Consider the following 26,845-nt stretch of genomic DNA (forward strand, 5'->3'; position numbering starts at 1 on the left):
CATGACTGTCAAATGCGCTGGATGACAAGATCAGACTCAGCATGTCTCTTTAGCAGTCGCAAAAGCCACCGTGCCCAAAACAAGCCTCGAAGACAGCATGAAGCGCCAGAGGGGCGGGCAGTCGACAAAGTCATACACCATCTCAACGACATCGCCAATACCGTAGTGATACCCCCCACCTCCTCCCATCACCCACCCTCAACCTCAACCTCAAACCCAACTCTAACCCACAAACTACACCCCACACACCCAACCAACACCTCCTTCTCGCCCCTCTCCTCCGCATCCTCCAACTCTTCTTCTAAAATGCTAAACCCCTTGTCTGCACCACACCGACAGCCTCGCGTCCACGTCGTCTGCCCTTCTCCTCCTTGCGCACCCAGAGAAGCAGATGTATCCACATCACCCCCCTCCCACATCTCAAAATCCGCCAAATCAAGTAATTCAAGCCCCAACACAAAATCACTCGATAACTGCACTTCCCCCCTCGCACCCTCCTTGCCCGTCGTCATCGTCGTCGTGATCAGCCCATCGCCATGGCGCAGGAACCAATTATCGTATTCGGATTTTGAGGTTGCGTTTGCGAGGGTTGTGTAGGCTTCTTTGACGTCGTCGACTGTGTATGCGGGTTTCGTCTTCGTCTGCGTTGCGGTCGTGGTCGTGGTCGTGGCGGCGACGGCGCTGGCTTTATCTGGATGCGCGGCTAGCAGGGCGAGTTTGTATGCTCGGCGGAGCTCTGCTGGGCTGGTTTGCTGTTTCGAGGTCCAGCCTGGCGCGGGCAACTGCAGGATGTGGTAGTAGTTTTTGGTGTAGGCCATGGTTTTTTTTTACTTTGCGCGGCGGTCCGTGGCTTAGATGGGTCGTGCGGAGGGTAGCAATAGGCCTTTAGGGAATAAAATTCTTTGCAGGGAATTATGAGCGCCGCTCGCCCTTGAAGGGCTGGTTCGAAACTTTTGCCATACGCGACGCGACATGAGAAACGGAAAAGTTGGGCGGGGAGGTCCCTCGGCTCGAAGTGGTGGGGCGGTTCATCCCACGGGGTCTGGCACATGGAAAAGGACCGATCAGAGTCCAGATCGACGACATATATGCACGTTGCAGTGAGTCAGAATGGACGCGCCTCAAGGTTCAAGTTATATCACGGCATAAGAGTGCAAGATTGAAGTAGCGATTCCTTTGGCTAGCTAAGAGTGCAGTATGATGACATTAAGCCCTCCAGAGCTTTGCGTACTGCTCTACCGGCCATCGAAACTGATGTCCTGACTCCCAGAATCACCAAGAGGATGTCAAACATCTCTGTCGGCATAGGATCGAGGTGTTTATGTGCTGCCAAAACGAAAACATGGGGGAATTGAGGGTAGCATCCGACGTACCAAACGCAGCCCTATCTCGCCGGTAGCAGCCCAAGACTCTCATGAGGAAGAGCTCAGAAGTACTAGAGTCGTGTGCGGAACGCGACCCCAGCACACTGCGTGCTCGATGGGACAGCGCCGGCAATAGGAGAGTAAAGGGAAATACATTCAGTCATGGGGAATTCGACCGTACCGAACCGCTTGCTGCCAAAGCCAATTTTTGAAATCACACAGAACACGTACAACTCCGTAGGACACTCGCTGCCGGCCTCCTTCGTCTATTCGAGAACAGATGACGACGGCTGAGGATACACAAGGTCGAGAGAGGGAGAGTGTGCTTAAGCGGCGGGGGCAGGGGCGGCAGCAGGAGGCTGCTCCTCGGCCTTGGGCTCGGATGCAGCGGGTGCGTCCTCAGTGGTCTTGGCCTCCTCCTTGGGTGCGTCGGTGGTGGCGGCGGCCTCGCCCTCGTTGCCGTCTGATGACGTCCAGAGAGTGAGGTTGTCACGGAGGAGCTGCATGATGAGGGTGCTGTCGCGGTAGGACTCCTCGGACAGGGAGTCGAGCTCAGCGATGGCGTCGTCGAAGGCCTGCTTGGCAAGGTGGCAAGCACGGTCCGGTGAGTTCAAGATCTCGTAGTAGAAGACCGAGAAGTTCAGCGCAAGGCCGAGACGGATGGGGTGGGTGGGTGTGAGCTCAGTCTGGGCGACATCGGTGGCCGTCTGTGTTGCGGGATTAGATGGTTTCATGTTGCTGGGTAGCCATTGCGTCATACCTTGTAAGCCTCGTGTGCAGCGGTCGCAGCGACCTTGCGCTTCTCGCCGGAAGCGAATTCGGCAAGGTAGCGGTGGTAGTCGCCCTTCCTGTGCCGGTGTTAGCCCTGTTTGCAATGAAAACAGCGGAGAAAGCGGTGTGGACGCACATCTTGTGGTAGAAGACCTTGGACTCGCCAGACTCGGCCTTGGGGATGAGGGAGTCGTCGAGGACGTTGAGGACATCCTGGCAGACCTGCTCAAGCTCGGTCTCGATCTTCTGGCGGTAGTCGCGGATGGTGCCGACGTGCTTCTCAGAGCCCTTGGACTCCTCCTTCTGCTCGATGGACGAAATGATGCGCCACGACGCGCGTCGGGTGCCGACAACGTTCTTGTAGGCGACAGACAGAAGGTTGCGCTCGTCAACGGTGAGCTCACCGGCGACCTATGCTGCGTTAGCCGGGCGCTGATGGGAGCCTGCGCAGTGGCGGGCGCCTGCTCGTTTAGGAGCGGATGCGGTCGGGCATACCTTGGCGACTTCCTGCGAAACAGTTAGCATGTGAGTTGAGGTGAGCAGCGACGGGCGAGCAAACTGACCTTCATGTAGGTAACCATCTCTGCACGACTGTTAGCTTGCGCGGCCAGCGGAGGGAGCGCGCGGAGACTTACCATCGTAACGCTCAGCCTGTTCGCACAGCCGGGCGAGGAAAGTCTTGCTATTGCGACGTCAATTACTGGCGGGCGCTGTCTCGGGCAGCTGTCTCGTACCTCTCACGCTGCGGACGGTTAGCCTGCGTTGCTTGCTTGGGGATTATCGGGGCTCAGAGGGGCATCCCGCCGGGGACAGTAGCGGGGGGATGGGGCAGAATCAGCACGACGTACCTCAGTCGCCATTGTGATGGTTGAGTTGGGGGGGGTTGTGGTAGTCGGGGGACTGTGAGGGGTGGTGCAGGTGCGTATGGAAGGATAGACGGTGGGCGGAGTTGTTGAGGTGTTTGTGTGGATCAACGGGCAGAAGAGGATCGAAGTTGTTTTGAGGAAGCGAGCGTCTGCCCTAAGAACGACCCGTGCACAGACGCTGAGCGAACAACACCACCTCGACTGCGCCTTCCCCCAATTGGCGCCTCCGCTGCCCTTCACATGATCTGCTGCCCCGTTTGCGCGCTGGCACACACCCTCTGCCATCTCCAAACCCTCAGTCTCAAAGCGCCCTATCGCCCTGCTGTTGCGCCGCCATGTACGCCTATCTTGGTGCAAGCTGGCAATGAGGGGTACATGGGCACGTGAGCAGCTCCAGGGTCTGTCCTTTCACCGGCCCCTTCAGGCTTCAGGACTACCATGCGCCGGGCCTGGCTCGCGACACGTGCTATGGCACCGTCCTGCCCTCATCTTACGCCAGACGGCCTGTAACGTCGTCGAGCAGCCGTCGAGCCGTCACACCAGTCGGGCTCTGAAGCGCGGCCGCCAGCAAGAGGCTGATTCCTAGACTGCCGTCCCATGTCCAGGTGGGGGCCAATCAGTGCCGCTTGGAAACAGCTAGAAAACCTGGCCGCAAGCTGTTGCGCTGCGACGACTCTGCGCCATGATTCGTGTGACGTTGCGGTGAAGTACCACGACCACGGCCAAATGCCAGAGCGTTAGCCTCCCGTGTCACATGTGGCTGATCTGAGGCGCCAGGCCGGCTAGGCGACCTGGCGTCTGTATCCACATGGCCTCATAGGCGGGCTGCAGCCCTCTCAATATCAGCGCGCAGCTCGTGAATTTGCCTGAATACCAAGGCAGCCGTTTGTATTCAGTGCTCGACACGGACAACGTTGTTCCCGCGTGCTTGCATATGCACGCCACACTATCTTATCTAAAACCAACCATTGCCGTCTCGGCATCACTTTCGTCGTGCACGGAGCTCTTGATCCGCTGCAGCCGTAAACTGCATTGACAGGCACTGTTGCACATATATGGTGCGGCGCAGAAACATGGCCGTGTGCACTTGCGCTCTGTGGCCTCTGAGGCTGTCCGCGTCTGACCCAACATATCTCCATACAAGCAGTCGCATCGTGCCTCACATTAACAACCGCCAGACACCCAACATCAACGCCGCCGTACCCGTACACACACCCATGAGCCACTGCAGCGTTGAGAACTTGACCGCCTCGAGCCTTTCCCGCAGCTGCGCCGTCTCCTGCTCGATCCTCGTCTCGGTCTCCTTCAGCTTGAGCTCCTGCACGTTTGCCTCCTCCCTTATGCGTCCCTTCTCCAGGTTCAAGTCTAGCCGTACTGACGCCTGTGTCCGTTGTATCTCGTCCCGTAAGCGCGAGTTCAGCTTTGCGAGCTCGTTCGTGAGGCGCTCGTGCGATGCGCGCGTCAGACTCGATTCAGTCGAGTCGGCCGTCATGAGTTCGGAGCGGAGTTTGGCAAAGTCGACTTTCTGCGTGTAGGTGGCTTTCTCCTGGTCTTCGCGGAGGACCATGGTGCGCGTGAGATTTTGTATGCTGTATACGTCAATTGCAGATCTTGAGTAGTCGTGTCTAAACTAACCTCTCCTCAATTACATCGCTGAGAACCCTCATCATGCCCTCGGCTTGCTCTTCTGTGAACCCCTCCTCCTTCAGCCGCTGCACAAACTTGAGCGTGTCGAAGTGATGGTCCTTGGATTGCCGTGCAGTCGCGCTGAAGTTGCGCCGTAGCTCCATGGCAGACGCATAGCCGCTTGCATGTTGTGGTGATGTTTTTGGCCACTGGATTGTTGTTCGTGACAATGGCTTCGGAAAGGCAGCGCGACGTTCGGAAGCTACACTGCATCTATGCCGACTTTGTTCCAGTGCGCCCAGCGCAGCCGGCCGTGACACCCGCGCGGGCCATGATAGTTGCGGCAGGAGAAATCGCGGTATCGCCGTCGCCTGTATCGCAGGAGCTGTCATTGTGTGGGTGGTGTAGTTTCTGTCCTGTCTCGCCGTCGAGAATTCAAAGGCCGCGGGTAGCCAAGCCCTGCACATGTCATTGCCGAATTCGGCAAACCATTCCACCTCCCAGCGCCCTGCAGAGCTGTCAGCGGAGGGGACTGTCTTAATCACTTAATCGCAGTGGCTCGATCGATCTGTGAACCATGCGTGGAAAGGCCTTTATTGTTGCTTGATATCATATTGAAAGAGTTCGCCCAAACATACATCCAAGAAAGCATATACAACGCTTGCTATGCATTTCGCCTTTGGAACAGAAGAAAACAAAAATGTCGGTCGTCCGTCTATCTACCATACTCCAGACTGGGGACGATGACAGGCCCGTACTTCATCGGCGCACTGTATCCGCCATCGTTCTGCACCATGAAATCAACCGCCAAACTCAACTTGCCACTGCCATGTCCCGGGACAGCCTGACCAAACGTCCCGTTGACGATCTCCGGATCGTAGATGACACAAGCGACGTAGTTTCGTCGACCCATCAGCCTCTTGTGTTCTCGAGGCTGTCCGTTCACGTCTTGCGTGAAAATCTCCATCATGTCTTCCTTCGTGTCGCTGGGTTGGTTGTTGCTGCGGTGTCCGTTCTGTGGGACGTAGAGAGCACGGTTGTTGTGAAGGAGTCGCAGCACATAGCTTCCAGGCGGCCCATTTACCACTGACGATGAGATGATCTGGTACATTGTCTTGTGATCTTGGGGTCTCGATGGGTCATGGACGAGGCCAGCGCCGCAGCAGTCGACGGCACCAGAGAAGAACGTCATTCGTAGCGACTTGTTGTGTGCGATGCCTTGGAGTGTTCGTATCAAGTAGGTTCGTTCGAGATCCTTCAATATGTTAGCAGATACTTTGACGGTAGATGGGCATCACCAACCTTTGAATCGTGCGTCCATTGGTCTCTCAGCTCATCAAGCAAATCGATCTCGCCAAAGGGACTCAGAACTCCGCTCATCAGACCTGACTTGCCAATAGCTTTCTTGACAGAGTTGAAGCCATCGCCGACCACACTCTTAGCACCGACAACGCCAGCGACACCAGCTGTCACCTTTCCAAGCATGTTGAATGTACCCGTGACAGCCTTCTTGCCAGTAGCCATGGAGTGGGCAAGGTGCTCAACTGACTCTAGGCGAGGGTACACAATGGGAACAGGCACCATCCAAATGCAGTGCTGCACGCTCGGCGGTAGAGTCGCAACCTTCGGGAAGATACCTTGATATGTCGGTCCTGCCATTACCTGATGCGGGTTGCGCTCAGAGCGACAATCGGGGCCAACAACTGTAACGCATGGACCCAGATACTTGATGAAGTGCCAGCCTGTGCCCGTGATAGTGAAAAGGTCCATGTCGTTGTTGACATTCCGGAGAATTTCTAGTGTTGTGTGGTGCTGGAAGAGCAAGTACATCTCAATGCCCAGTCTTCCGATGTTCTTAAACATGTTCGAGAACTGCATGTATTCAGGGTATGATCCGAAACCATCAAATCTGGGTAATGTTAGGGTTGCTTGCTGTGTCACATACGGATTGAACTTACATGTCATGGTCATCGAGAGCAAGGATGTGAGGTATCTGTGCAAATGCCTCTCGCAAGTGTGGCTGGTCGAAGTGACTTGTGTAATAGTGGAAGTATGCATGACAGACATCTTCTTCATGCTTTGCAGTCCATGGTGCATTCTTTCGGGCCTCTTTACCACTTGTCGCGGTCCATTGCTTTAGCAAAGGAAGTTCTTTCCATAGCCGGTCGGCGTAGATCTGACCACCCAGTCCTAGCTGTACGTGGAAGCCACCACACTCAGCGTTCTTCTGTAGGATATCCTTCCACATCAGGCCTACACCACCAAGCCTCGCTCTCTCATTAGCGTTGACGTTCAGCGCGAAGTCATTGCCAGAGTGAGCAATAAACCGCCAACTGGTCTCGTTTCGGCCTGCGACCAGAAACTCGAAGCGAGTGCAGCCCAGATGCGAGGTGATGGCGTAAGTCCATTTTGCAGCGTGCTCATCTTCCATTCTCAGATCAATGTCGTATCGGTAAAAGATCCACGTCTGATGTGTATAGATGGGGTTGGCCTTCAGTTGTCGCGGATTTGGTGATAAATCTGCACTCTGATGGATGTGGATCGTCGGTGGATGAGGGGTGTTTGTGATGAGCAGTATTGAACCTAGCCACAGACCTCGCTCGATGTCCATGTTGGTGTATCTGAGGTAAGGCCCAAAGTAGACACCGTTGGTAGGAGCAACCTTGTATTGGTCTACACCAGCAACTGGAGGCGGTCCAGTGAAGCCGGTAGTGGTTGGTGTCGCAAGCGGCGCCATGCCAAAGTCTCCGGGAAAAGTGGCCGTCTGCGGAGCAAAGCCAGGCGATGCGATGGGGGCCTTACCAAATGACGGAGACGCCAAAGGACCGCCGACAAATGTGCCTGTAGGAGACATGGGCTCATTCAGATTGAGAGGTGTCGGACCCTTGGGGAACTCCCACTGCGTAGACTGGGTTGGAAGATGGATGTAGTAATACTGGCCAGAACTAGGGTCCAGATGTGCTATCCAGCCTTCAGGAAGCGGTGGAGGAGAGGCCGGTCCGGGTCCCGGAGCTGGACTTGGTGTGTGAGCGGGTTGGGTGGTTTGTATTTGAGGAGGGAATTGGTTTTGCGTCGGCGTTGGTGCGATGACCGCCACAGGTTGTGATGGTCCAGCTTGTGGACGCGGGTCATTTGCGAATGCCGGATGGCCTTGGTTAGGGTCTGAGAAACCAGCTCCTTGGGCAGCTGGCTGCTGTCCCTTTTCGTTGGGATAGCTGTGGGCTTGGCCTGTTGGCGGGGTTGTTATACTCGAGTAGGCTGGAGGGGGTTCCTCGTTCAAGTTCATCCGTCCCATCTCGTGGTTCAGAGGGTGTTCTGGAGGTACGTTCACGTTGGTAGGAGGCGGCGAAAAGCGAGTGTTCGGTGCCTGCGGAAGGGGGCCTTGTGGGGGAGTGCTCGAAGGAGGCACTTGATCCATGCCCTGGTATACAGCCGGTGGACCATGTGGATTGCCTCCAGGCTGCTCGGTCGGCGTCCATGGTCTCCTCGCCGGCTGTTGGCTCGGCTGTGGTGTTGAGAGACCCGGCCTGGGCTGCTGATTGGCATATATCTGGTTGCGCTGAGCAGCTGCCGCATTCTGGGCACTCTGCGCTTGGAGGTTGGTGAGTGTAGAGGTTCCTGCAATGCCAGCTGCGGCAAAGCGCGCTTCTATGCCACCGCCAGAGGGAGGTATGATGGGCGTCTCCGGGGGCGGAGGTGAGCCTCTCTGTGCCCTCACTGTTGACGTCGATGCGGTGGAGCTCATGCGGTTGACGTCCATGGGCGTAGGCACCTTGAGCACCGGCTCATTCTGGTTAGGGCCTGTGTATACGACTGGCGCAGCGGGCGCAGCCGGGGCCGCACTGGGGCCAGCAGCGGGCGGGGGAAAGTACTGCTGGTGGTACTCGGGGTATGGGTTGCTGGCGCCCACGTCTTCGCTGCCCTTTCGCTGCGGCGCCTTCTGGAACAAGCCCTCCTTGTCGGGCGCCTCTGGGCCTGGCGAGTCTGGGAGCGGCTTCGGGGCTGTCCCTCTGCGCTCGGCCAGCCTCGAGGGCTGGATAGAGCCGTCTGGATTCCGCGCGCCATAGCCGCTTATCGTGGGTCGGTTTGGGTCGTTGGCGTCGAAGCGGGCGCGCTGGCTGGGCGAGGTGGGACTCGGTCCTGTCGCATTGGAGCCTCGCCGCGGTCCGTCTGCGCCGTCAGGGGGTGTGGCTGTTCGCGCGCGGCGCTCCCTCTCGCTGAGCGGAGTGTATCTGCCTGTGCTGAGCGTGGGCGGGCGGTCGCTGTCGGGGTAGGGCAGAGGGGCGTTGGGCGGGCTGGTGGGCGGCGCGGGGAACGAGGGCATGGGAGGAGGGCGCGAGAAGGCGGGCTGGCTCGAGCTGCCCGCCGAGTCTGTTCGCGGCGGCGGGCTCTTGCCATCGCGACCCTTCTGTATCCTCAGGGGCCCGACGGTGGGAATGATGGGCGTGTCTGGGTTGCTGTTGTTGTCGTATCGCAGGAAGAGCTCCTCGTCCGGGCGGCCCTGCTTGCGGCCGTCCATGGTGGGCGAGTGCAGGATATGCGCTGCGGTGTCGTTGCAGCAGCGGTGCCTGGATCGCCGGCGATGGCAGGCGGCGACTTATTTTTGGCTACGGGTGCGGATAGCTCGACGTGCGCAGGGCAACACGGTGGTGTGGATGGCTGCGCGGGGTGGGGTAGTCGCTCGAGGCTCGATATGACGCTGCCGGGCGACGGGGTGCATCAACTGTACATGAACATGCCACGCGCTGGGCCCTCAGGTTTTATGGGCAGTCTCTACGCGATGCTGCTGACTTACGTAGCCTTTCTCCCATGGCCCTCCAAGAGTTGGGCTGCAGCGGGTCTCGCCATACTGACCTCCTGGGCTGAGGAGGCCCTCTGACATGTGATTGGACTGCTCGACTTTACGCGCTGCGACCGAATTTGCGGCCGCTCCTGATCACACTTGGCGGCGCATACGAGCAGCATCCTGTACCTGGTGTGGCACACACTACCATCTGCCTCCAGCAAATCAAATCGCCCATCCCTGAAGCCATCTGTGGCTGGTAACAACCACGATCCTCGACGCATGGCGGGCCGCGCAGTGCAGCGGGCCGACAACTCTGTGAGCATCCGCGAGCTTCGGCTTGTCAACACCAACGCGGCAAATCGGCTTCAACATCCCAGTCATTAGTGCCTGTCGTGCAAGCGACTATCAGGAAATGTCAAGCGTGGAGGTGAAGAGGAAACTAGACCTAGTAACAAAACCGACACAAGGGATGAATGCCTTTCCAGCTATAATAATGTACTGCATTTGAGATGATAAGAATACGAAACAACTACGAAATCTATCAAACTTTTAACCAAGGGATTACCTCCATACGCGCTTCTTCCGTCTCGCTATTACACACAAAAAATCTTTCTACACCGCATAACGCTGCAGTAGAATATTTACATATCCATAAGAGCCGCTGCACCAGACTCGCTGCACACGTAGACAACATCGTGGCTGTCGCTGAAGCCGTTGAAGCGAGTAGCAGAGCACTTGGTGTACGCGCCCATCTCCTCAAAGTAGAGCCAGTCACCCACGTCGAGTAGCTCGGGGAAGGTGCACGACGACGAGACGACGTCGATGCCATCGCATGTCGGACCCCAGATGGAGTACTCGACTTGAGACGGCGTGTCGTAGCCAGAGCGACGGACATCGTACAGAATATCGTTGCCGTTCTTCAGTACACGCGGCACGGGATGCTGGTGATCGAAGATGATGCTCGAGAAGTTGCCGTAGACACCGTCATTGAGGTACAGCATGTACGACGTGGTGCCGAGAGTAGCATCGGCAACGGTACGGCGAGCGATGACATGGCACGCAATGGTGAACGCTGTGGAGACATAGTAGCGTCCCGGTTCCCCAATGACGCGGATGTGGGGCGGGAAGTATTCGTCCAAGGCAGTAGACAGCACTGCGGCCATGGGCTCGAAGGTAGCATCGCCCGTAAAGCCGCCGCCGACGTCAAGGGTGTGCATGTTGAAGCCAAGTGCAGCCGCCTGGTCAAAGACGAAGCGGGCATCCTGCACAGCCTTGATGAAGGCCTTGGGGTCGGATGCGCCGGAGCCAACGTGGAACGCGACTCCAACGACGTTGAGCTCCAGCTTCTTCGCCAGCTCCAAGAGCTCTGCAGTCGTGTCCAAAGCGGCGCCGAACTTCTGGCTGAGACGGCACAAGCTGGCCGAGTCATCAGTCAAGATGCGCAGGTACAGCTCGGCGTCCGGGAAGAGCTGCTTGGTCTTGTAGAGCTCGTCGGCATTGTCGAATGTCATCTGCTTGACGCCAGACTGAGCGGCGTAGCGCATGTAAGACTTGGTCTTGCAGGGCTGCGCGTAGATGATGCGAGACGGGTCGACGCCCAACTTGAGCACAGTCTCAATCTCGTTCTTGGAGGCACAGTCGAAGCCGAGACCCAGTGCGGTCATGAGACGCAGCACTTGGGGGTCAGGGTTGCACTTGACGGCTGCGGCATGTTAGTGGCGAGTCTGCGTGGTGTGGTGTGCGGTGACTTACCATAGTGCGGCTTGACGCGGCCTAGGTTCTTCTTCCAGCGCAAATGCTGGCGGTAGACCTCGCCCAGGTCGGCGACGAAGAAGGCTTCCTCCTCACCGACGCTGCAGGTATCAGGATCAATAGCCTCGACACGGCTCTTGAGAGCGTGCGCAATCAACTGCTTGGATTTCCAGGCGCCATGATTGTCCACACTACCAGCGGAATAGTTGTTGAGTGACTGGATGTCTTTCAACGGGAATTGGTATTCTTCGGTGGTCGTGATAGCAGAAGGTGCCATGCCCTTGACGATGGGTCTGGATAGAGGGTTGGTTAATTAGGGTATTCGCCGGTCGGTGTGCCGCGTTAAGGTGGCTTGAAGGGTGCGAAGCCGAGGCTAGGTGTTGGGCGAGGTCTGGCCGCTTCCTCTGCGAGAGGAAGAACCGCTGATGGCGTCCTATGCGGCAGCTGAAGTTCGGGCTGCTCGAGTGTCTGGGTAGGAGACAAAAAGAAAAGGCGCTCGAGTTCGGTCTTAGATGGCGACAAGACGCGGAGGGGGGATGTTGTTGAAGACGTGAGGTGCTGGGCGCGCAGAGACAACTTGGGCGTTGAGCAGGAGCAGGGCCGAAGCCGTAGTGGGACGGGAGCCTTTGACGCGACCAAAGGCTGTCGGAAGGGGTGTGTGGGCTGCAGTGAAGGCGCAGACGGACGCTTTATAGGGCGCGGTGTCTGGCGGGCGGTGAATATGGGGAGCGGGTGAGGTGTAGGAGAAAGGGAGGCGATGGCGGGGAGCTGGAGTGACAATTTTCGCGCATTCGGTTGTGGTGCTGGAGTCTTGGACCGAACATTACTTAACATCCCTGCGCCGTCCAGGACCTGCAGCCACTAGCATTTCATTCTGACATCACCGGGGCTCGTGCATGGACGCCGACGGTGCCTGATCGGCTCGATGGCACGCATGCGAGGCTGAGCCACCGCTGGAGCTCGAAATCGCGCATGTCAGGTATGCCCGACGCGGCTTTTGGGCAACCGTCGCGCGCTCAACGTGCCAAGGTCATTAAACGCGCATGGTACTTCTACCAACAGGGCACAGCAGTTGCGGTGAGAGCAGTGATATTTATTCTCTGATTGGGTGGAGTCGTAGCTATATGCCGGCTCATGCAGTATCTACTCAAAACAGGAACAACGCCATACCCTTCCCTACCCAGATGCCGCTGTGTGAATGCAAAAGGCGCAACATGTGAATGCTACTTGATTATGGTAAATAGTAACCCCGCAAGCCAGAACCTACTCCCTTCTCACGCGCGCTGCATCACGATTGGTACCGGATCATAATGGGTACGTCGGACAGGTCCACGCCGTACTGGTGCTGGAAGGCCAGCGACTTCAGCGAGGCATTGCTGTGGTGCGATCGCGTGCCGGCGCTGCCTCCGATGCCCGCCCCATGTTCGTAGTTGTAATCCAAACCCCCACTAAAGCGATCCCACCTAGAGATGTTGTTGGAACCCTTGACTTCTTTGCGGGGAGTCATTTCGAGGGGACTTTCGCATGGGCTTTCGACTGGACTCGCATTGTTGGACGCGTCGTTTGGATCCGAGTACAGGTCCAGGTTGACATCCGAGTACAGGCGATCTCCGAGCGTCCTACGGCGCTGATGCCAGACCTGGGACTGCCTTGGCGATATCACACCTTGAGGAGGCTGTTGCGGAGGCGCGCCATATCTGATCACCGGAGGAGACCCTCTCGGACTGCGAGGCCTGGGGCTGGGAGCAGCCCTGGGTCCTTGAGGCTTCCCAGTCTGTGGGACGGTAAGCCTGGCCGTGTTGATGGATGGCACAGGTGGGACGTCGATGCTCTGTGGGCGAAGTTTCGACGCCGTAGCCTCACCAGTTGCTTTCTTCAGGTTGTGAAGGCTTTTCCGGCGCTGTTGAGCGGGCATGTCCCGTCGATTAACGGATAGGTCCCTGCTGTGTAGGCGCGCAAATTCTGCAGCAGATTTGCTGTCCATGGTCACCATCGACTTCGACCGAGGCAAAGAAGCACCTAGTTGATGTGGGTGGGTTGGAGAAACAACACGCTGTCTCGGGGTGTCGGACATGGCGATGTCGTACGGAGAGGTGCCGAGGGACGAGGTGATGGTACCAAGATGAACCACATCAAGTGCGGCCTGCTCAGGCTCTTGCTCGGTCTGACTCTGTGCAGGTGCAGACTTCCTTCGGAAGAAGGACAAGCTCCTGCGACGACCGTGAGCAGGGGGTGTGGGTGCACGCTCAGCCTCCAATTCAGCGAGTGGCTTGAACTCAGTCTGCTCCGGAGCAGAAGCCTCCATGGTGGAATCGTCCGCAGAAACGTGCTCTTTTGTCGGGTAGGTGTGCGTCAAGCAATCAATTCCCGGAGAGCTCGACACGCGTCGCTCAAACTTGGCTCGCACCCTGGTTGGGACCTCAGGAATCGTTCCCTCTGGAATTGGCTGGCATGACTGAACAACAGGATGTTCAGCCTGGGACGGCCGCTTCTTGTGAAATCGCTTTTGCTGTTTTGACGAAGCACTGTCAAACGATGCCCTTGAACCGATGGATCGGGATGTTATTGGCGAATGTACACACTCGGACGTCGATGATCTAGTAGAAGAGCTAGTAGACGGAACCGGACTGTTCAGCGCTGGCAGGTATCGCGCCTTCTGCACATTGACTGACAGCGATTGCTTGGATCTGCCACTCTCGGCTGAGCCATCCGAATCGCTCGTGGTGTTCGGCGACTCCACGAATTGACGGTTCTGTTTCACAAGAATTGAACGGCGAGTCTCGCGTCCCTGGCTCACCTCAACCATTTGCGGCGAGTCGTTGCACCGATGACACAGAATGGTGGTGGCGTTTTCCGTCGGCTCTTGACCGACTATACGTAGACTGCCAGCGGATGAGTAGCCAGAATCGGTCGTACGTGGTGCTGGCCGCTGAGAAGCTCTGCTCTTTGGCTTATTGGAGGTGGGCGCGATCGATGGGGACGAAGGTGCTGAGATCTCGATATCAGGCTGAGGCTTGGGCTCTGGTAAGGTAGGAGAAGGCTCCCGCTGATTGGACTCAGTCGTCTCCTCGGACACAAGAAACGGGCTTAACGGGATATCGTCCTGGTAGCTCTGGGCGAACTGCGCTGCGCCTTTCTTGCCCTGGGGCGTGAGCCGCAGAAACTTTGGGGATTCAGCTTCAGTGTTGTGCTGCGGCTCAGACGTGTACGCCATCATAACGACCGGGGTCTCCAATTCGTACGGTGTGGCTACTTCGTTGGCTTCCAGCTCATACAATGAAGAAGTCGCTGGAACAGCGGCTGACTTGCTCCTTGTGTGAGCTCTCTGGCGTGATGACTTCATCGTCAACGGACTGGAGGCATACTCTGTTGCTTCGAAATAGTCCTCCTCTTCAGTCTTGCGCAACTCTAAAGTCTCTGAACTGGGAACAGGCGATGCCGCACCGTTCGTGACAACGAGAGTTCCTGGCTGTAGGTTCCCTAGATGCGCATAATCCAGGTCCGATGGGGTGTGGGCTCGCGTTGTGTTGCTATCGCAAGGTTCATCAGATAAGCGAAGAGCTGCTTGAGGGCTCAAATGCGCCTTCGCCTTTGACTTTTGCTGCCACTTTGCCTCTTCCTCAGGGCTGAGCTTCGGCGCTTTCCATGAATTCCATGTCCTGCGACGTCCCTCGATGGGAGAGTGCCGTGTGCCTACACCAGGTGTCTGGACCAGGGACTGACGGCGTGTGAGCGAAGAAGAAGATCGATCAACTAGCGAAGTTCTTCGGCTAGGAGGTGCCTCAGCTACCGGCTGGGGAGGCTCCTCAGGTGATTCAAGGACTTCTTGCAGCGCCGCAAGTTCTTCTGGTGTGCCATTCTTCTTGACTTGTTGTAAAAGCCGAATTGCCTCAGCAATATCCACGTGTGAGACAGAAGCCAAAGACAGCTTGGAGTCTGCTAGGCCAGCAAGCTGGGCTGCCGAGCTGTGCTTGCTCCGGAAACACGACAAAGAATTGGTTCGGGAATTGGCTCTTGAGTTTGTTCGCGAGTTCGATCTCGAACCAACTGTCGATGCGCGACCACGCGTCTTTGTGACCTCCCCTAACCCATCGTCCTCGTGTGTCCATGTGGTGGGATCGAACTCGCTAGCAATAGGTGAGAGCAGCGCATCTTTGATTTGTTGGCGTCCTTCGGGGGTGAGGTCTGCTGATCTCGATGTTGTGGGTTGCGGAGAGTCGAGCTTCCCCGCCGCGCTCGCGGAGTTGGTGTTGGTCTTCGGCTTGGACAGTTTGTTGTGGTTCTCGGTACTGGGCTGGTTACCCATGTTGAAGGTGGTAGTGGGGTTGGAGAGCGACGGCGCTCAAAACTATTGGCAATGATGCATCGGGAGTGCAGTAGCTAAAGAGAGAGTTAATTGTAGTTCGTGAATGCCAGGCAGAATGGGAGGTTGACTGCGTACCCTTATAGTGTCCTCGGAGCTGCAGCGTTATCAGTACGGAGGCTGGTATGCGAACATGAAAGCATAGTCCGGCGGTACACTAGAACTGGCGGACCAAGTGGAGGGATATTGAGGAACAATAAGTAATATGTCCCCGCGAGAACGGGCGTCTAGCGTTGCCGGCTACAAGTGTCAAGGACGCCAGACATGGAACTACGAGCGGTGCACGTCGCAGGCAAAGATTGAGCTGGTCTACGTGACAACAAACTTGGAAGAAGGTCGATATGAAACCGGACAATGCAGGCTGCATCGAGGATGGGAGCAATCTGCCAATCAAGATTGCTGCACGCACGAGCGCCGGAACCAATCAAGGCGGGGGGTCGTGATGCATGCGCAACGCGAAGGCTGGATCCCAGATGCTTTTTGCCGTATCGGTGAACTAACGGCTGATCGGACCTCTGCAAGCCTCAAACCATGGCAAAGTGCAAATTCCACATGCACAAGTCGTGCCATGGCTGTGAAAGATCCACACCAGGAAAAGCTAGGCGAGCTGGTTTGTTGTGGCCGTGCCGACATATGCGTCTCGCAACATAAAGCGTGGCGGTGCTCCTAGCAAGCACAGTGGCTGGCCGTGTCGCCATCCCAGATGTCTTTTGCCGTAGTTCCCTGGTCTTCGCCTTGGTCCATGCATTCAGCATGCATGAACAGTTCGCGCGGTACTCCTCGCTTTCCTTTTTCTCTCAACTCTTGTAGCGGATACTTGAACCTGACGATCCCAGCTTGAGTAGACTGTGGATTATCTCCGATCAGCAGTCCGTCTTTGTTTCCATGTCGCGTCGTGATTGTCCTAGGGTTCTGGCTACGCGCGTTATCATCCCCGCCACGTATTCTCAGGACACATAGTCACCGCTACTCCTGCGACCGTCCAAGAAATGACTGGCAACAATTTTCCAGGAATAAAGGACTGCAGTAAGTAGGCTGATCAGGTGGCAGGTCCGACGCGCGACATACGCGACACAGTTGCGCGCACCTACCCCGGGTTCTGGATAAAAGCCCGAATGCATCGACTGGTCTCGAAACCATATCGCAGGCTGCTATGCACTTGCACCAGCAACAGGCCACACTGGAGTTCGGGAGTAGTTTTGTAAAACTATCAAGGCCGGAGCACTGAAGGCCTGGATGTCGCGCACCACTAGCAACGCGCTCCACCTCACGACGGAGTGACAGCCATATCAGGCCGCGCAATACTGCCGAGCATCGTAAGTCACATGGACCTTACAATGTCGGGTCTCTCGATGCGACAACAGCCTGGTCCTCGGACGTGTCATCGTAGTGCTGACGCTGAAACTCTGCGTTGCGTTTGAGTGAGATCGAGCTCTGCGACGCCTGGCCTGAATCTCGATGGCAAGGTTGTTGAGGCAGATTCGATGCGCCAGGCGCACAAACATGGCGTTAGTCCTATCGCGACTCTGCAGCAGCCACACCCGCAGAGGCTCGTCGCCGCATCATCATCAGTAAGCCTTCCAAGGTTGACGTGAGATTTCGTCCGCAGGTGTTGGGAAGCATTCACGATCTTCACTCCGCGCAATCGAAGAGTCTGCGCCTTGCTGGACGTCACCAGCACTGCGATCGAAGCGGAGGCGGCGGGATCTTACGCAAGCCGGCTTAGTCGTGGAGCCGTGACATCATAGTCGCGTCCTAGCAACAACACCGCTTGTATGAGACTTTCATTGCGCCGCAGACTGTCCTGCCATCATATCTGCTTTTGGTCCCCTCTCATCTTCTTAGGCCTGCTCCCTGCTGCTGATCGCGTCCTCGTGTCTTTCCTGCTTCACTCCCCTCACTTCACCTTCTGGTCGCGTGCCGTCTTACCCTATCCGCACACTCCCGTCGCAGGCGCGTTGGATACCCCTTGGAGTCGCAACAGGACTCATCGCCGCTCTACCCGCAAATCTCAAAAGACCGTCGAGGGACATCAGCCAGCATGTTGGGGCTCTCGTATTGGGTCGTCCCCATCTTCTCCGCAGTAGTATGGACTGCTATGCTCATCACCATGCTGGTGTACTGGGCTGCCACCGGCAAACCGCATTATGTGACGATGAGCGACGGGCAAAACATCCCTTACATTTCTGGTGAGTTATGCAGAATGGGCACTCTACGATTCATACAATGCTAACGCCATCCAGACATTGGTGCGGATTACCTCAAAGCCATGTTCATTGCCATGTCCGCCGTTACTGTCGTAACCTTCGATCTCGCCTTCATTTTCGAGCGCTGGCTGCGACACACCAACAAACTTGCGCCAAACACGTCTCACTGGCAGAAGATCTACTCGGGTTGCGCAACCGTCGCCGCCATAATCGGTGCCGCCGGTCTGATCCTCCTTACCATCTTCGATTGCAAGAACCACAACAGATTGCATAACATCTTTCTTGGTGTCTTCATCATCGGCTACATCGTCTCGGCAATCTTCATTTGCTGGGAGTACCAGCGCCTAGGCATACACTACCGCGAGCACTCCATCCTCCGAATCTCCTTCTGGATCAAACTCTTCTTCATCATCACCGAAGTGTGCCTCGCCATCGCCTTTGCGGTATGCTCCAAGCAGCACATCTATAACGTGGCTGCTGTCCTGGAATGGTGTGTATCCTTCATCTACTGCTTCTACGTCTTCAGCTTCTTCATCGACTTCCTACCTGCCACGCGCACCAAGAACCACCAGTCCAAGCAGACCGAGATGCAAGTCTTCGAGGAGAGCGGCGAGACCGGACGAACCCACCCCCACCACCACATGGGCGATGGCGCTGCGGATAGCCAGCAATACTACCGTGGCAACTCGCAAATGGCCGTACCGCAAACTAATGGTTACGCCAACGGATACACCAATGGCAACTCCCTTACCAGTGGTCAGGCTAACGGCTACGTATCACACACCGGAAACGGCTACCCTATGCCCGCGCAGGACCCGTCCCCACTGCCATCGCGCAACTTCTAATTCCTCTATGTATACCCCGTATTTGTACATATTCAATTTGTCTTGTTTTGAGCTTTTGGCATTCACATATACCACTGGCGTTTTGATTGTTTGAGTCCACCGCATAGTTACGATTTAAGAATGAAGCACGCACGAGAGTTGTATTGATGGGGGTTTCGATGTACTAGTAAATGATATTTAATATGGCATATAATGGAATGAGATGATACTACAACGATTGTTTCTGATACGCACAGAAATTTAACAGACTATGAACCACTCAAATCATTCACAACACGATATACTAGACTTCGGTTGTACACCTGCATTGCGATTATATCCCGTCTTACTTCGTCGCGTTGTGCTGTGCTTTCATTCCTGCACAAGCACATCGAAAGAAGCAACAAATGACTGTACCTTATTTAACACCAAAGGTAAACTAGCGATTCAACTTGGAGGCGAGTGGAAGTGTCTTACTGATTATAGCATTTTTACAGAATTCAAGGTTTTTTTATTCGGAAATGATAACAGGACAGAAACTCGCCCATTAAATATTCACGCAAGCTTACCTTGAATTTCACACTCAACGGTGTGTAGAATATCAAGTATAAAGACTTGTTTGTGCTGAAGTTGAACCATAGTGATAATAAAAAAATTACAATTAGTTCGATTTCACATAAAGTATTATTTCGCGTTTGTAGCTTGCACACGATATTAATTGAAAAGTACGAGTCGATGTGTTGTCAACAAGTTTTGGACAACACTCGATCTGTACGGTCGTATGACTTATTCATATATCTTTCGAACTTCTTGGTCAGACTTCAGCTTGAATTACATACTTCCATCATGAAGATGCCCATTCATGCCTATGCTATGCCCGTAAGATGCCGATCCAAAACGCCAGGTACATGCAGCTTCATACTGTCTGATACCGTTATGCCCAACCCATCTAAACACTACTTATAGTTCCTATCATCCCTACGCCTCTTCTCATACCTCTCCTCATCCTCATACTCCCTATCTCTCCTCCGTTTCCTGCGATCATCCGAGTCTCGACTGCGACTACGGTCCCTCCTATCGCTCTTGCGCTTCGAGTCTCGACTCCTGCTACGATACCGATCGCGGCGCTTTTCTTTTCGGTCGTCGGGGCTGCGGCTACGTTCTCTTCGCTTCTCGCGCCTGCGCTCGCTATCATAGTCGTCGTCTCGTGTTCGCTCTCTCCGCTTGTCTCGGCGGCGGTCGCTGTCGTAGTAATCGTCCTTGTCTCTTCGACGGTCTTTGTCTTTTCTCCGTTCGCTGTCATAGTCGTCGTCGCGTCGGCGGTCGCGGTCGCGGTCATCTCGCTTTTCTTTCCGCTTCTCGCGCCTTCGCTCGTCGTCTTCGCTGTCGTCGTCGTATTTGCTCTTGCTTCGTGATGGCTTCTCGTCTGGGATCAAGCTCTGAGCCTCCAGTTTGGCCTTTAGCTCCTCTTCTGTGATCATCTCACCGGTAACCTTGTTCCGCAGCGTAACGGGGTTGTAGCTCTGCGCGACCTTCTTCCCTTTGCCTTTGCCACCACCCCATTCCCCTAGCTCAACGCCTATTGCAGCGTCTTCCTTTGCGCCTATGCCAAGCAGCGCTGGTCGCCGTTTGACTTCTTTCGGTTTCGCAACAGGACCGTTCTTGCCTATTGCATCGCCGTCCTTCCAACCCATACCACGTAGGAGCGCCGCGCCGAAGCCTTCAATCGGGGTTGCTTTGTATGCTTCGAGGGTGGGCGCGTCGGGCGCATTGTTGAGATCGTTTAAGAGTGCGTCCTCTTCTGATTGCACAGGAATCACGAGATCGTTGTCCGTGGATTTGCCGCTGATCAGCGCATCGAGTGCCCTCTTCTCGAGCCGCTGCTCTTCCGTGAGATTGTCTTGCTCCACCTCCATCGGCTCCGCGGCTTCAGCTTCCGCAGCTCCATTTTCTTGCGCTTCGTCTTTCTTGATGATCGTAAGGCCATATTGCACCTTCGGCTCCTCCATCTTGCTCTCATCAACCGTGACATTTTGCGCTTGCTGATGGGGTGCTTTCGCAAGTTGTTTCCGCCGTGCCTCTGCTCGCCAATCGCGGTTGGGCAAAGCTGGAATGATGCGCGGTCCCTCCTTCTCTTTTTTCCCGTTGGCATCGACAGCGCCGCCCTCTGCTGCGTCCCATCCCGTGATCTCTTGTTGCGTATTCGAATCGTCTGGTTCGTCGTCACCGAGCAAAAGCTTGGTCTTTTTGGTGTCTTTCTGTGCGGGAGAAGATTTCAGCCCTGGCTTCGTCTTCAGTGCGCCCAGCGACATCTTGAAGCCGCCCGGCTTGGGGGCGGCCATGGTGAATTGATCCTGCGTGGAGGCGCGTGCGCGATGCTTTGTGTTGTGCTTTCGCAACCGCTAGAGAAATATGTGAAGATTTTGGGAGGCTCCGATGCAGCTTCAGGAGCGAAAGTTGTGGAGGTGTTGTGGTGTTTGTGACTGTGCTGTCGTAGAGAATGTTCACTCAGAAATCCAAAGTTCGCGACGGCCGATGATGTAGTCTTGGCATTAGGCACCAGCCACACGGGATCAGCTCCTGACCAAACTCACCTGTCGAGCAATGTTTGAGGGTTAGAATGTACTTCTAAGAAACTCCGTTACGACAGCACACTTGCGCGATTAGGTTCAAGCGACTTGAATATTGACGCAGTCACGCGCTCCATATTTTCACAGAGTGTACGTGTATTCACTTCTGGAGTTATTTCATTGCCCATGCTTCGCAACTACAAATACATATAGTACACCACACCTGACTCTCATCCCTCGCTCGGCAGTGGGGGAAACAACACACCCTTGTGCGCTGCACCCAGCTCCACCAACGGAGTTCCGTAGTCTAGATCAGCGCCAGGCTTGCAGTATTCAAAGGTTCTTCGATCTTGCTGTACGCCTAGCTGATCAAGTAGCATGCGTGCTTTGTTCGGCATGTATGGCTGTAATAGGATACCGGTGATTCGAAGTGCTTCAGCGGCAAGATAGATGATCTTGTCGACATCCTCGCCAGGCTCTCCTGGGCCAAAGGTCAAGACCTTGTCCCATGGTTGCGACATCTGGAAGAAAGCGTTCGACTTGGTCCAGTTAGTAGGATGGCAGAAAGAAGAGTGTCCAGACTTACCCCTCGGACAAACTCTGCGATTTGAGACACGGCTTTACGCGGATCGTAGGCATCAAAAGATGCATCTACTTGCGAGGCGATGGTAGCAAGAGAATTATTCCGGAACTTGGAACCTGGTCCTTCCGCCCACTCCTCCGCTGGCCACCCACCAACACGCTCGACTGCGCCACGGACGCTCCATTTCTTGCCTCGTGTAACACGAGAAGCCAGGTTGCCGAGTTGCTGGTTCAAGAACTTGTTGTACAAACCAATGATGCGGAAATTGTCATAGCTCGCATCGTCTTGTATACCACCCTCGCGAGCCATGTAAAAGCGCATAACATCCGGACCGAACCGATCAAGGGCGTGGAAAGGATCAACAACCCTGCCAGTAGATTTGGACATTTTTGACCCTCCAAGAGTCCAGTGAGCGTGTGTCAGAATCTTCTTGGGCAATGGAAGTCCAAGAGCCATGAGGAAGGCGGGCCAGTAAATGCAATGGAACCGCACAATGTCCTTGCCGATGACATGACAGTCCGCGGGCCAGCCTCCGGCTTGTTCGCGGCCTGGTGTCCACGGGTATCCGGCCTTAGTCGCATAGTTCATCAGCGCGTCGAGCCATACGTAGATGGTCTGCGAGTCGTCTCCGGGAACTCGAATACCCCACGTTAATCGTTCATACGGTCGAGAAACAGACAGGTCCTCCAATCCTGATTCGACCGCTTGCACAACCTCCTTCATGCGGTGCTCCGGGGTTATCCATTCGGGGTTGTTCTTGAAGAATTCGAGCAACCTATCCTGGAAGGCCGAGAGTCGGAAGTGATAGTTGACTTCTGAAGACCACTCTACTTCACTACCAGTCTCAATCGATGTCTGTAGCCTGGTCAGATCGATTGACAGTGGCGCCCCAGCAAAATCTTACCATCATCTTCCTCCCTGTAGGTGGGTCAAGATATGGCTGTACGGCAGACTGTGGGTAGAAGCATTCGTCTGTGACTGAATACCATCCCTCATGCTTCTGCTCGTATATGAGGCCCTTCTCTTGTAGCAGGAACTGTCCGCCATCAGCTACATGGCTTTCCACCGTCTGAACTCAAGTTCTCGTACCCATGCATACTCGACAGCTTCCTTGTGTTCTCTATCCGTCGTCCGTACGAAGTGATCGTTCGTGATCTCGGCTTTGGCTGCAAGTTCCTCGTACAGGTAAGTAACGATGGCGGGGGCTCGTTATGCGTGCATGCGTACTCTGAAGATCTCGGCACCCTTATCGCAGAACAGTTTCGGGTCAATGCCAGCTTTTGCAGCTGCTCTCTGAACCTGTTACAGATTTAGTGCAGTACTATCACATTGCCAGGTAAACCACCTTCAGGCCATGTTCATCTGTTCCGGTGCATAGCAACGCCTTTTCTCCTTTGAGTTCATGCCACCGCTTTATGACGTCCGTGAGGACCATGGTATACAGGTGGCCGACATGCGGGGCAGCATTGACATAGAATATTGGCGTGGTGATGTAGTAGGGCTTCTCCGACGTTTGGGTGGTAATGTGTCGGCGGCTTCGTCCGCTACCAGCCTGCGAGGACGAGCAGACCCATGCTGACCGCCGCCTCGACAAGCTCGAAAGCACCGTTCTGAACGCAGGCGCCGTGGACCTGGCTATTCTCGCATGCATACTTTCATGGGCGTCTCACAGTGATTCGCGACGATTTCCCGCGGCAACTTTTGGCGCGGTGCCACGTGCGACGCTAGCTTAATCAGCTCCTCATCGACCAGGCGGCTGCTCAGACAACCCAACACACACCACGACGTGTTCCTGTCTCTCGAGTCCTTCGCATTCATATCACCAGCTGAAACCGGCGACTTCGAAAGAGCTCATGGAGTGAAAACGTTCGTATTCAGAGGGCGCATCGAGCCTGGCTGACGATTCCCCTGACAGTAATCCCATCAGTCTTGCGTTGCCAATAGACTCCCAAGCCCAACAGGAACCGTTCGCGATTCAAAGGATTCAGACTAGGGGTCTCCTTCCCACGTGGCACACGGTGCACTGCAAGGAGCATTCATGCAGGTGTTTCTTTTCCATCGAAATATGTCGTCAGACGCCCCCAAGCGCACCCTGCATGCGAGCAACACTTGCGTTATTGTCTTGCCGATAATGCTATATTCTCCGCCTCTCAGCGTATCTACCGTTTACGGCTGGTCGAACCGCTGCTGTCCCAGGACAACGGCTCTTTCGGAAGCCCTCGCAGAGTCACTTGCATCATGGTCCTCCTACGTCAACCGGGCGAGCCCATTGTCCTACAGATCGCAGGTTGCGATCGATTCAAAATCATTGGTGGACCTGAAGTCTCTTTCTCTCGATCTCAAAGATGATTTCAGTCTCGACATGCGCTAATGTGCGTAATATTGCTCGATCACACCTCCATGAAAGCTACTCCACCTTTGAGCCGCCTCCTTAACGCCGATACCTCAATCCTGAGTCGTTTACTCGTGAACCTTCCAGAAGGCGTTCTTTGATCCAGTAAAATCAATCTTTCATAATGTGGCGCGTCATTGTGCTGATATCGAGTGCACGCGAGCCGTGCCAAGCCTCTTTTTTCTATTGAAGCTATTCAGACCCAAAAGAGGTAATCACAACACCAGAACTCGTTCGCTTTCAACGTTGTAGTAATCCCTTGTTGCACTTGTCGCAAAGCGTATGCTCGCCGTCTCCCCGCGAGCTTTGAATCTTCTCGGACCAAGTTATCCGTAATCCATAGCGCCCCCGAAGGCCTGGAAGACCTCTTTGCTCTGGATAACCTTGCTTTGGGGCTTAACCGACCTCCATTCAGAGTGATCCCTTTGAGGGCTTGCCTTCACTTATCGGACTTGGGCGACCCGAAGGTCTATTGAGCAACAATGTGGCCTATTCATGTTCTGGGGTGTCAATAGAGAAAAAGAACGCCTCCGTTAGGTTCTCTCGTGTGATTACATCTCCCTCTCGAACTTAAGTACTCTCCCCAGCACGCACCAATATCTTTCGACATCGTCTGCACCTTCAAGGATCAGCATCAACCATCTGATCAACAGTCGATCCTCTCCAACCTTCACGATACTTTACCACACGATCTATCCAAGTTCGACATCATGAAGATCTCCGCCTTCATCGCCTCCGCCATCCTGTCGGTCACTGTTTACAGTGCCGCCTTGCCAGTTCCTGCCCCCGTCGCTCCACCCGCTGCTGAGGGAACGAGATGGCCCGTTTGGGGGCGTGATGCTGAAGCCGCTCCCGTCGCTGCACCCGCTGCTGAGGGAACGAGAAAGCCCGTTTGGGGACGCAACGCTGAAGCAGCACCCGCTGAAGCAACGCATAAGCCCGTCTGGGGACGCAACGCTGAAGCAGCACCCGCTCCTAGCCCACAGAAGCATAAGCCCGTCTGGGGACGCGACGCTGAAGCTGCTCCCGCTCCTGGCCCACCGAAGTGGGTGTATCCCGGAACGAAGCCCGTTTGGGGTCGCAACGCTGAAGCAGCACCCGCTCCTGGCCCACCGAAGTGGGTGTATCCCGGAACGAAGCCCGTTTGGGGACGCAACGCTGAAGCTGCTCCCGCTCCCAACCCACAGAAGCATAAGCCCGTCTGGGGACGCGACGCTGAAGCTGCTCCCGCTCCTGGCCCACCGAAGTGGGTGTATCCCGGAACGAAGCCTGTTTGGGGACGCAACGCTGAAGCAGCACCCGCTCCTAACCCACAGAAGCATAAGCCCGTTTGGGGACGCGATGCTGAAGCTGCTCCCGCTCCTGACGCAGGGAGAAAGCCAGTTTGGGGGCGCGACGCTGAAGCTGCTCCCGCTCCTGACGCAGGGAGAAGGCCAGTTTGGGGGCGCAACGCTGAAGCTGCTCCCGCTCCTAACCCACAGGGTGGGCCCCTTTGGGACACCAAAGTTGGCGCGGCCGAAGACGATGAGGAGTAAACCTCTTCACGATGAGAAGATTCTTCGACTCTTACATCGCACTACGACAACCGCCATATCAGCTGCTCGATTGCACCATCTCCTACCTTCGATTCAGAACACTCGACGCACACTCGATCATTCGCAAGTCATACACACGCCAGCTACACTTGCAGTATGACCATGGACAACCACGCGACGAGTCTTGTGTTATTATACCGATAGCTCTACACAACACTGTCTCAGTCATGAGGCATGTTCTGGTACCTCATCAGTACATGGACAGAGCTTGACCGGTCTCCCACCTCTTGGACCACGTTCGTGGCATGGAGAGTTTGTACATACATGGTGGCAGACGTCTGGTTAATTCTTTTTCTTATATTTGTATGTAATAGTCGAACTGTACGAGCTTGCTCGATTTCCTTCTTGGTATCTAGTAATATATTCTTGTCCATGCTTGCACTACATTGCAGTTTTGCTGGCATGATCATCCCTCCACTGTGCCAGCATGCATATCACACTTACTGAACAACATCGGTGAGGCTTTGATCGTCCGTTGTCAGCTCATATACACAGCCCCAAACTGTGCATCTGGTCTTCCATACCGAGCTTCAAGCAATGGTCACGTAGTCGAACTCCGACTCCATACGCATGTTCGTACAACATCGCCTCGTCCAACTCATCACACGTGCTCCCCTCGGAATAGCCGCTCAAGCTACCACCGTAACAGCAACAATCTCCGCGCCCATGGTCCATCACTACCGACACTACCATGACTTCGCGCTCATGTCACGACGCACCAGAGATTTTGACAGCTGTCAGTGCGACCTTGCCTTGTAACGTGCATCATCTAGTTGGAAAAAAGTGCCCCTATGCAGGTAGCCGATGTCATTCACATGTTTGTGCTCACCTAGGAGCACCGAGAGGGAGGCTCTGAGATTGAGCTCCTTGGTCGTGGAGATGGACTTGTGTGATGGTGGTGGAGAAGATGGGGATTGTGCTATCAAACTTCTCGGCGAGGGAGCGAGTCGGAGGTTGTGCGACGCGGATTGAACGTCATTTTTGCCTACGAGCTGAGCTGAGAGTGATGAAACCTCGGAGGAGCGATGGAAGTAGAGATGAGGTTGAAGTGGTGTACGGCTTCAGCGGCGGGGGGGGGGGGGGGGGGGGGGGGGGGGGGGGGGGGGGGGGGGGGGGGGGGGGGGGGGGGGGGGGGGGGGGGGGGGG

At 55.5% G+C, this 26,845-nt stretch overlaps 9 protein-coding genes across 9 annotated transcripts; 2 read left to right on the forward strand and 7 right to left on the reverse strand.

The window, feature by feature from the left end:
* Positions 1-1,690: 1,690 nt before the first annotated feature.
* Positions 1,691-2,995, reverse strand: J4E83_007886 (uncharacterized protein; the record flags this gene model as incomplete). Its single annotated transcript, XM_049334784.1, has 8 exons — positions 1,691-2,071; positions 2,125-2,212; positions 2,272-2,546; positions 2,631-2,642; positions 2,699-2,718; positions 2,771-2,817; positions 2,870-2,877; positions 2,984-2,995. 8 exons carry the CDS (start codon positions 2,993-2,995, stop codon positions 1,691-1,693), a joined length of 843 nt encoding a protein of 280 aa, XP_049186273.1.
* A 1,165-nt stretch (positions 2,996-4,160) lies between these two features.
* On the reverse strand, positions 4,161-4,791 carry J4E83_007887 (uncharacterized protein; the record flags this gene model as incomplete). The annotated part of the gene is made up of 2 exons (XM_049334785.1): positions 4,161-4,590; positions 4,637-4,791. 2 exons carry the CDS (start codon positions 4,789-4,791, stop codon positions 4,161-4,163), a joined length of 585 nt encoding a protein of 194 aa, XP_049186274.1.
* Positions 4,792-5,342: 551 nt separating this feature from the next.
* On the reverse strand, positions 5,343-9,146 carry J4E83_007888 (uncharacterized protein; the record flags this gene model as incomplete). Its single annotated transcript, XM_049334786.1, has 3 exons — positions 5,343-5,882; positions 5,930-6,536; positions 6,586-9,146. The coding sequence occupies 3 exons, from the start codon at positions 9,144-9,146 to the stop codon at positions 5,343-5,345; spliced, it is 3,708 nt and encodes a 1,235-aa protein (XP_049186275.1).
* A 908-nt stretch (positions 9,147-10,054) lies between these two features.
* Positions 10,055-11,442, reverse strand: SPE1 (Ornithine decarboxylase; the record flags this gene model as incomplete). The annotated part of the gene is made up of 2 exons (XM_049334787.1): positions 10,055-11,115; positions 11,166-11,442. 2 exons carry the CDS (start codon positions 11,440-11,442, stop codon positions 10,055-10,057), a joined length of 1,338 nt encoding a protein of 445 aa, XP_049186276.1.
* A 1,011-nt stretch (positions 11,443-12,453) lies between these two features.
* Positions 12,454-15,471, reverse strand: J4E83_007890 (uncharacterized protein; the record flags this gene model as incomplete). Its single annotated transcript, XM_049334788.1, has 1 exon — positions 12,454-15,471. The coding sequence occupies one exon, from the start codon at positions 15,469-15,471 to the stop codon at positions 12,454-12,456; it is 3,018 nt and encodes a 1,005-aa protein (XP_049186277.1).
* A 2,098-nt stretch (positions 15,472-17,569) lies between these two features.
* Positions 17,570-18,580, forward strand: J4E83_007891 (uncharacterized protein; the record flags this gene model as incomplete). Its single annotated transcript, XM_049334789.1, has 2 exons — positions 17,570-17,717; positions 17,772-18,580. 2 exons carry the CDS (start codon positions 17,570-17,572, stop codon positions 18,578-18,580), a joined length of 957 nt encoding a protein of 318 aa, XP_049186278.1.
* Positions 18,581-19,515: 935 nt separating this feature from the next.
* Positions 19,516-20,901, reverse strand: J4E83_007892 (uncharacterized protein; the record flags this gene model as incomplete). The annotated part of the gene is made up of 1 exon (XM_049334790.1): positions 19,516-20,901. One exon carries the CDS (start codon positions 20,899-20,901, stop codon positions 19,516-19,518), a length of 1,386 nt encoding a protein of 461 aa, XP_049186279.1.
* Positions 20,902-21,359: 458 nt separating this feature from the next.
* J4E83_007893 (uncharacterized protein) lies at positions 21,360-22,622 on the reverse strand (the record flags this gene model as incomplete). Its single annotated transcript, XM_049334791.1, has 3 exons — positions 21,360-21,668; positions 21,716-22,567; positions 22,617-22,622. The coding sequence occupies 3 exons, from the start codon at positions 22,620-22,622 to the stop codon at positions 21,360-21,362; spliced, it is 1,167 nt and encodes a 388-aa protein (XP_049186280.1).
* A 2,299-nt stretch (positions 22,623-24,921) lies between these two features.
* Positions 24,922-25,639, forward strand: J4E83_007894 (uncharacterized protein; the record flags this gene model as incomplete). The annotated part of the gene is made up of 2 exons (XM_049334792.1): positions 24,922-24,928; positions 24,951-25,639. The coding sequence occupies 2 exons, from the start codon at positions 24,922-24,924 to the stop codon at positions 25,637-25,639; spliced, it is 696 nt and encodes a 231-aa protein (XP_049186281.1).
* Positions 25,640-26,845: the final 1,206 nt, after the last annotated feature.

The sequence above is a fragment of the Alternaria metachromatica genome (assembly GCF_023757995.1).
Source record: "Alternaria metachromatica strain BMP 0045 chromosome Unknown scaffold_20, whole genome shotgun sequence".
NCBI classification, from domain to species: Eukaryota; Fungi; Ascomycota; class Dothideomycetes; order Pleosporales; family Pleosporaceae; genus Alternaria; species Alternaria metachromatica.